Genomic DNA, 9071 nt, shown 5'->3' on the forward strand with positions numbered 1-9071 from the left:
CAGGGTGGTGGGTGCGAAGAAGTTACTGGATGGAGCAGGGCTTCTCTGCTCAGTACAGCAGTTTTTACCAGGTGGATACACCTCCTCTCACCCAGGGATGGTGTTTGCAGAGTGCCTGCTGGCCAGCCCAGGGCCCATCATGCTTGCCCTAAGTCATACTGATCCCTGCCATCAGCCCTGCCCCAGCACCATATATGGCTCAGAGCAGGATGTCTCAGCCTGCTTTGCCCACTTAGCTATTTTTAGCTCTGCATTCTCTATCATAAGCCAGGTTTGAGAATCTGGGAATGAGTCAGGTCAGGAAAGTGAACACAAGCTAGCTCAGTCTTGCAGGTGGCCAGGCTCACCACGGGCAGCAGCCCAGGGCATAACCCAGACCCACAGTACTGCATGGACCCAATTCCCACCCACAACACTAAAGACAGAGGCTTTACGACCTCCCTTTTTTTTTTTTTTTTAGACACAGAGGTCTGTGTCTAACAGCTAGAAAACACTGATGCAGATGTATCCTTGACAGCTCTCACTCCCAGGCTGATCATACACCAGCTGACTCCAAGCTCCCATTTCCATGCCACTATGGGCAGGGATGGTCTAACATGAAGGTCAGCTGCTGCAGATTATGCAGCCCCAATGCCACTAGCCCCACATGAAACTTCTATCCTCAGTGCCCACTCACCCTCTATAATGGGGTCTAGAAGATCACCCTTAGCTTACCTTACTGACAAGGGCACTGAGCTCTGATGGACTCAGGTCACCGTAGACCCCAGAAAAGATTGGAATGGCAATGGCCACATAGCTCAGGATGCTGCCCAGGTAGTCAAAGGTGTTGATTCCAACTAGGCAGAGCACATTGAGGAAAAAAGAGTGAGTTAGGGTGGCAACCTCTGTCCCAGCCAGGCTTAAGTGCCGCCCATGAGCCCGGTCAGAGGAAGACTTGCGATCTTGCCTCAGCCCTTCATGATGCACCAGAGCAGAACCACCCACTTCACAGGACAGCACAAGCACCAGGATGAAAATCCATTTGCCAAACAAAGAGCACTTGGGGGCAGGCCCCTCAGCAGAGAAACATCATCCAGACTCACAGCTCAAGAACCACCACAGGGCAAAAAACACTTTGCCTGCTTGCTTCTACTCTTCGGGGGCCTGAATGACTCACAAGAAACAGGACGGAAGGCAGAAAGGAAATGGTTGGTTATGAAGTCTGTCTTGCAGCACTGGACAGGCAGAAAAACTTAATATCCCAAGCTTTTAGAGGGTAGAGACACCTGTGTTCAGGGCTCTCCCTCCCTTACACTGCTCAGAAGCTCACTATGCTAGTGAGACAAGGAAGAGCCATCTTTACAGTGGTCATTTAACACCCAAACCTGGACCCAGTGACAATGGGAGAAAAGAGATTTTCAGGGAACAGTGGTGCTCAAGCAATTGGCTCTATAGAAAAGAATTTTCCACAGCTCCCAACCACAGTTTTCTCCTTCCTTCCTTCCTTGAGGCTCAAGACTTTCCCTCTCTTCCTTGGCCACTGAACACCTGCCCCACAAAGAGCACAGATTCCACTTCTGGGGCTTGCATTCTCTGATTTAGCTGGGTCCTCCACAGCTGTGCTCCCTAAAAAGTTTTTTCACAACAGGATTCTCATGCAGGGCTGCAGGAGGCACTCTCTGTTCACCCTCAGGGCTTTAATGCATCAGCAAGACGAAGGAGAGTGAAAGCCAGCACTGCTGCTCTAGCAGTAGGTTCCCAAGCCTGTGGGCTACCACAGTGGAGCTACCACAAGCTGCACTTCACTCCCTAAACTCCCCACTCACTGTATAGCCAGAGCTCCTTGCCTATCAGCTCCCTCTGTGTCTGCAGCAGGCTCTGCAGCCTTCGGTCCATGCGCATATGCTCCACTCGCCCGGCCCTGTAAAATAAGATTGCAACATGTCACAGACATCCTGGGAGCACCACAATGAGGTCAAAGCACTGGCTTTAGGACCGAGGCTTTGAAAGGGTCTGGTACTGCTCCCACGGCCAGGCTGAGCCAGTAGCAAGGAGGCTCATCTGGGCTCTAAAACAGAACCTTCAGCAAGCGTGGCAGCACCTTCTACTCCTTTGCAAGGGCTGGGCTGCCCTCAGGTGGCAAAATGCACAGGGCACTCCATGCCTCACTCCAGACCCCCACCTGCCATGGCACCTATTGCCCCTGCTATCCAACACACGCTTGTGCCCAGCACACACCCCACCACAGTGCACACAACACGGAAGTCACTGAAGCCCGAGAAGATAGAGCCAGGAGCTGCACAAACAAACCACAAATCAAGAGTTTTGAGGAGTCTCAGTTCTAAAGATTCTCAGTTCTTAGAAAAATAAATATTCATTCTCAAAAATACACCCAGTTAGAATTCAGTGTGACATTACTGCCCTGTAACCCATCTCACTACTAAGCTGCTATCTTTGCTGCTGAGTATTTGGAAAGGACAAAGCCTTGGACATGAGTTAAAGGCAAGGAAGGCACCAGAGACCAGAGATATGACTTCTTTTGCTGATGAGGAGACATTGCTGTATTGATTTGGCTTTTCCTGCCATTCATGCTCAGTTTTGTTTCTTCCTTTACCAAAACCATGGCCAGGGAGAGGCAAGAGGACAAGATCTAACATCTGATATAAGCTAAAGAAGTTCGGCAATGAAAATCAGTCACACACCACGTGCTCCTCCTCTTGCAGGATTCTAGGAATACAACCTTTTATTGTGAATTCCTTTATTTTCATTATGAGTCAACCATGAAAATTACTGGTTTTTTGCAATTCAATTAATTTTTAGTTTCCCCTCAAGTGAAGCTTTTCTACTAATGAACTGTACTGAAGCAAGACACTCCATTTTCTGCTATAATAATTCATTTTCCATTTTCTACTTTGTAATGGAATAAAAAACTTCAAAATTGTGAGGAAAAGTATTGCAGCTTAAACAAGGGCATGTAATTAGAGTACCTGCTCCATTAAGAAACAAATATCATCAACCAATAAGAATCAACCAGTCCACAAAGAAATAACTCAAACTTGCCAATGCAAACCAAGATTGATTTCAGTTATTTAAATCAGAGTTTCATGCCTGTCAATATAAATCTTTATGAAATCAGTGATGTTGAATCAAATCACTTTGGGGACAGCACCACAACACTCAAAATGCTCAGTCATTACAGCATGAAGGAGCCAAATAGTGATCACAGGCAGGGAAGACCAGAGACTGGACAGCTGTTGTTTGCTTAAGAAGAAGCGTGGTTTCACAACGTGCAGGGCAAAGGCACATACATGACAACAGAGGCACAACAACATCCTGCCACTGACCATGCAGCACAACACAAGCTACAGTAAAATTGTGGCCCTTTTCCTGGGTTCTAGCCATTTTTGTGAAACACCTTAAAATTAGCTCCAAGCAGCAGCTCAACAGACTGCAGGGCATCACTAAGAGGGGATGTGTCGCCATGCTCCTGACTGTGTACTCTGCTCTGGGATAGATGGTAAGAAGCAAATCAGAGAGTAGCAGTACAATGTTGGAAGGATCAGGGCACAGACTGACCTAGAGGCGCAGCAGAGGTAAGGATGCCAGGCAACAGCTAGCATACCCACAGAGACACACACGTCAGCAGCAGCAGGATGAGGCCAGAAGCAACCTGTAACAAGTCCCCAGGGGAACATCCTGACATGGTGCAATGAGACCTCAAGCAATCTTCCAGGTAAGGACCTGGCAAAATATCAGCAACAGTCTGTCTCTAAGCCCGCACCGAACCTGTGTCAGGCTTCTGTGGATGTTAGAAGGGAGGCAGAGAAAAAAATAATTGTCTCCAGCTGCTGTGGAGTATTTCTGCAGATGATGAGCAGAATACAAAGGAAAACAGATTGTCAGGACTGCATGACTACAGCAGGATGGAGGGGACAAAAAGCTCTGGCTGCAGCAACAGGACTTGGACTCCTCTGGGATACATGAATACAAAAAGGATGTCCCAAGCTGGGAGGATCCTTACTTGGACGTAAAGAAATGAATGCTACTGACCTGTAGAAAGCAGCTGGTTCTGCATTGACACGAATCTGCATGTGCTTGAACCTGGACAAACCCAAACGAAAGATCATCACAATTGTGCACAAATGCCCAGTGAATTACACAGCCAATATCCTTGCTAGAGGAAACTCATCTTGCATCTGTCAGAGCACTGATCTGAGGCATCTCTTAACAGACATATCAATAGGCCCAAAAAGCACCAGAGGATTTAGCACAAGGTAACATCATTCTGGGCCAGCTCACTTGCACATTTGTTTGTATCCACTTTCTGTGCACACCTTCTCAGTGCTTAGGCCTCCTGTTTGCTAGCCCAGCATCTCCACCATACAGAATCATCACAACCAACTGCTCTAGTCTGGGCTCCCTGTGCCATACCAGCTTCTGCTGCTGTCCCTGGATGCCCTGCGCCCCAGGGAAATCTGTAAAGCCCCTACCACACACAGAGACAACCCTGTAGAGGAAGGGAAGGAGATGAGTTACACAGCATACGGAAAAACTGCTGTTTTGGGCACTTCAAGAAGGTGGTGGTGAAGCAGAAACCCGATTTCTGTCAGCAGATGCAGCTCACCTGCACCCAAGGAAGCGCCATGTTCAGTTTTTTTCAACACATCTAATGCCTTAGCAGAGTTGACAGCAATGACCAGGCAAGCAGCCTGGAGACTGAAGCAAGGGCAATGCCTGCCATGACACAGGGCAGTGAAAGGTGGGGATGAGAGCTCAGTACACAGACTTTGGGGCAGCACTGTGCAGGTAGGTTTCTTTGAGAGTGTGGAAAGTCATGGACAAGAGAAGTAGCTGCTTGCATAGCACCGAATGGGGACAAAAATGCACCTTTCACAGGAGCTGCCAAGAGGCAGTGAAAATGCTGCTCTGCTGGGACTCACCTGAAATCCCCTTCCAGTTTTTCCTGCTGCACAAGTTTAGCTACAATTGGGCTCATCAATATCTTGTTGACAATTGTCCCAGTGATGAAATACCCAAAGATGCTCACTGGGCCCAGCCAGCCTGTGCTACAGAGGAGAAAGAGAGGTCAGCTAATAATCCAAGCAAAAGGACACCCCAGCACCCTTAGGCACAAGCAGTCGAATGTCACATCTCCTGGCTTTCACAGAGGTTTGGGGGCCAGCACTGCACACCCCAGCATCCCCGAGGCAGAATTCCCTTTGGAGTGCAGACATCATTCACCCACATGTAAAAGTATCTGCCTGGGGAGTTGTAATATGGGTGCCAGGCTTCAAAAAAGAATGTAGGAAAGAGGTGTGAAAGCAAGGCAAGGATGGGTCCTTACCTGTGGAAGCACTGGTACGTGTAGTAGGCCAGCGTGAAGGGTGAGATGATGAGCTTGCTGGCCATGGAGCTGAGCTGCCTGCAGAACCTCTCCACATCCTGGCTGATGCGCTGATCCCTGATCAACACAAAGAGCCACTGACACTGTTAAGGTCCAGAAGCAAGAACCAGTACTAACTCCCTAACAGGACACGAGCCAGGCTGTTTCACTGCCTGAACTTAGGACATGCAGGTGAACAACCCTCCTGGGAGGGACCTGCAGCTGTGACTCCTGTTCCCCAATAGAAGACAATTTCCGTGGCCCAGTAGGACTCACACAAGGACCTTCCTGCCACCCAGGAAGAACAGCTCCTGCTGTTAATTTTCACCCTTTTCCTTGTATTAACTCCTTGGTCCACTTTCAACAACATTGTCCAACTCTGTGCTAAAGATTTCTGTATCCTTGTCCCCTACTCCTCTCCTGAACCCACCCCTGTACTACCAAAAACTCCTGCAGGACTGGTGCACCTCAGGCACTCAAGCTACCAGGACTGGCTAGGGCATGGACCAGGCCTTCACCAGTTGTTGGGTATCTGCAAACGCTTCCATCAAATCCGCCTTCCACAGTAGCTGGCCCCTTTACACTGCATGCAGTGCCCTATGGTCTCTTTGCTGCGAGGAAGCTTCCACCCACCCCCATCCCACAAGAGCAGACAGCAGCATGCCAAGCCTCCTCGAGCCCTGCACCTCGGTAACAGACTCTCAAGTCCTATCTGTCCCACCGCTGAACAGGAGTTGTGCTTGGGGTAACTTCAGCATTTATTCCCTCGGCATCTCATCTGTCCAGAGCACGTTTATGAGGGCTTCAGTCTCATGTGCTAAGCACAGGTGGAAAGGCCATGATTGTGAATGCTAGAGTCCAGCATGAAGAGCAAAGCTGGACTCCTGCTTAGCCATCGGTGCAGACGCAACTACAAGGACATTAATTGCTCAACTCTTTTGCAGTCCTGGAGCACCAATGGACTTAACTTTGGGGCAGCTCTCACCCTGACTGACCTTAGAGTCACCATTTTTCCTTTTCTTCAGACTGTAATTGCTCCCATAAAGTTATAACTTAAGTTGTGCTACGGACTCATAGCATGATATTGTTTTGTATGGCCTGTTAAGCAACATGTAGTAACACATAAACATCAACTCAAGTGCCCTGCTAGGAGCCACAAGTGTTTGTATGCCACTTGAAAACCAGACTTCAATCCTTCTAGAGTGATGACACCATGCATCTAACACTCAGTTTGATTTGCACTGTGTAACAGGAGATCACTGTTGCTCTAGTTCACTAAGTACCCTGTCCAGGGAAAACAATCTTATCAAGGAATTGCAAGATAACGAGAATTTTTGTAGCAAGATAGAGAATTAAACAATAAAATTGGATGTTTGAGCAGAAGCAAGGTAGTAATGAAAAATACTCCACAGCAATCCCACATGTTTGGTCTGCTAAGATCAGGACAGCTGGTTCTGGGTCAGACTGACCCAGTTATCTCATGCATTTCACTGCACAATGTGAACACATTCCCCGGTTAAAAATAAACCTGAGCAGGATAGTCTCATGGGGTGAGGGGCCTCTGTCCTTCCCTTCTGCCCTTCTCAAAGGGAAGGACAGGCCATGGCTAATGTGCTACACTGCCTGGGAAGCACTACATTCCTTGGTAACACGGATGGCTTTCTAACCTCTCCCTGCAACTCCACACCACTGCAAAACACTATCAGAAACTAACTTTTAACGAGGGTGGGAGTAACCCCAGCAGCAGCTATAAAGTGCATCATCATCATCAAGCTGTGATTTCACATCTGGCAGTATGGTTGTCTGACCCAAGCCAAGCCGTCTCCTTGCCTGCTGCTCTCCCTGTGCACAGCTGGTTGCTCTTACTCGGGTTGTCTCCTAGCACCGGGCAGCAGAAGCACAGAGGCTGCTTCAATTCCTCGAGGTCACCACTATTAGCAACAGTTCCTGCAATATCAGCCATTTCTCACAGGGAGCCTGGACTTAGTCTCCTCTGGTGCCACCAATGTGGGAGATGGCACCAGTGCAGCAACTAGACCAGAGGTGTCTCCTCCAGGAGAGGAGAGCTTAGGGTCTCAAAACAACTGTATAAAGCCACACAGTTGGGAAAAGGTTATTTCCTGGTTTCTAGTTTTTCAGCAAGTATTTAATAACTAAACCCTGGAGGCGGGGGCGGGGGAAAAGCCTGCACTTCTCACATGTCATCTAATGTAAAATCTTTAACTCTTCAGAGAGCATAATCACGACAGCAGCATCCTGCATGCAAGGACAGGCTGGAAGGCCAGCGTAAGCGAGCAGTCATGAGGAAGGGAGGCGTTCGACCTTTGTTGCACAGCCCCTGTAGATCGGCAGCTCTGCAGTAAGCAGGACAGTGCACAGAGCAAACTGGAAGGGGTTGGCAGGGTGGGCTGGGATAAGCAAGGAGGAACTGAATGCTCCTCCTCGCATATTTCAAGTCAGCCTTGACATTTCCTCCCTAGGAACAGGAAAGGGGAAATGCAGCCCTCATACAGTGCAAAACAAAGCTTGTCCTGGACATGGCTCCCATGGGTTATATCCGAACCACAAAAAACCCAACAAGGCAAAACTGTGTTCAGCTGCAGATTCTGGTGGTTGAAGTTCAAACAGAAAAACAGGGGCTGTCCTAATGCGCTGACTGCGTGAAGGCAGTGAGGCAGTGCTCTCCAGCTCCAGCCAGGCCCTTTGCAACGTCACTGAGTGTCAAGGGTTGACTTTCCAGACAGCATGTTTTATAGCAGCACTAGATCCCTGTTCTGCTGGGCCTCCATTTTCCTTGCAACAGAACATCCTACCCCTAAACCCATCATGACCAGCAGTCATGGGAGTTCACCGCAACAGGTACCACCTCCCACCCAGGGCAGAAGACTGTATTTGTGCCCATATGGCAAAAGCTTGTAGGGCTCAAGCCCCTACCCAGAGACACAGGGAAGTCAGGAAAAGGTGCGAAGCAGCCCAGGCGAAGCCAAGCAAGAGGTTGAAAGAAACTGCAGGAAGCCTACGGGTTATCGATGTCCTCCTGCAGCATGTGCAGGCTGTAGTAGACCTGGCCTTGGAAGTAGCAGCTGTGGAGGTATTCAGTGAGTGATTTTCTCCAGCTCACATACATCATGTTGCAGATAAACTGGTTGAAGCTTTTTAGCTGGAATGAGGGCAAGGGGACAGATGGGAAGAGATGAGTGAGAAGAACAAGCATTTCCCAAAATTAAATAAAACCCAACAACTTGTACTAGAGTGATCTGTCCCACAGACAGCTACCTATTGGGACAGATCTAGATCCTTAATCACCAGGATCAAGCTAAGAGCCGCAAGCAGCTTTCCCCTCCCCTCCCAAAACATGGAAGGCTCTCATCTGTCTTACCATGGAGTTTACTACGATCAGCGTCAGGGCAACGGCTGTCAGTGTATTGAAACCGGAGAAGTCCTTGTTCCCTAAAACCTCATAGTACTGGCTGGGGATGACGCCAACCTGGTAAATAACCAGCTGCTCTGGAGGAAAGAGGCAAGCATGGGGAGGAAATAAAGGACAGGACTGACAAGGTAAATGGGGGTAGGGGGGCACAGGGAATGGGGAGCAGACGTGGGACGCAGCCCACCCCCAGCGGCTCACCCAGCAAGGCGACACAGAGCAGCGTTAGGAACATCAGGGCGCTCGGGGAGGGCCACCCGGGGAAGAGCACAGCCTGCAGCC

General features: G+C 49.1%; 1 protein-coding gene across 1 annotated transcript in view; it reads right to left on the reverse strand.

Annotated features, from left to right (window-relative positions):
- Window positions 1-9063, reverse strand: part of ABCD4 (ATP-binding cassette, sub-family D (ALD), member 4) — a 14040-nt gene extending 4977 nt beyond the window's left edge. Inside the window, exons 1-8 of the mRNA XM_010009293.1 lie at window positions 8991-9063; window positions 8742-8869; window positions 8383-8522; window positions 5324-5440; window positions 4920-5045; window positions 4030-4080; window positions 1806-1900; window positions 715-836 (exon numbers count right to left, since the gene is read on the reverse strand). Coding sequence (XP_010007595.1) covers window positions 715-836; window positions 1806-1900; window positions 4030-4080; window positions 4920-5045; window positions 5324-5440; window positions 8383-8522; window positions 8742-8869; window positions 8991-9024 — 813 coding nt within the window. The 5' untranslated portion in view covers window positions 9025-9063. The remainder of the gene's footprint in view (window positions 1-714; window positions 837-1805; window positions 1901-4029; window positions 4081-4919; window positions 5046-5323; window positions 5441-8382; window positions 8523-8741; window positions 8870-8990) is intronic.
- Between the last annotated feature and the right edge of the window lie 8 nt (window positions 9064-9071).

The sequence above is a fragment of the Nestor notabilis genome, unplaced genomic scaffold (genome assembly GCF_000696875.1).
Source record: "Nestor notabilis isolate BGI_N333 unplaced genomic scaffold, ASM69687v1 scaffold33332, whole genome shotgun sequence".
NCBI lineage: Eukaryota > Metazoa > Chordata > Aves > Psittaciformes > Psittacidae > Nestor > Nestor notabilis.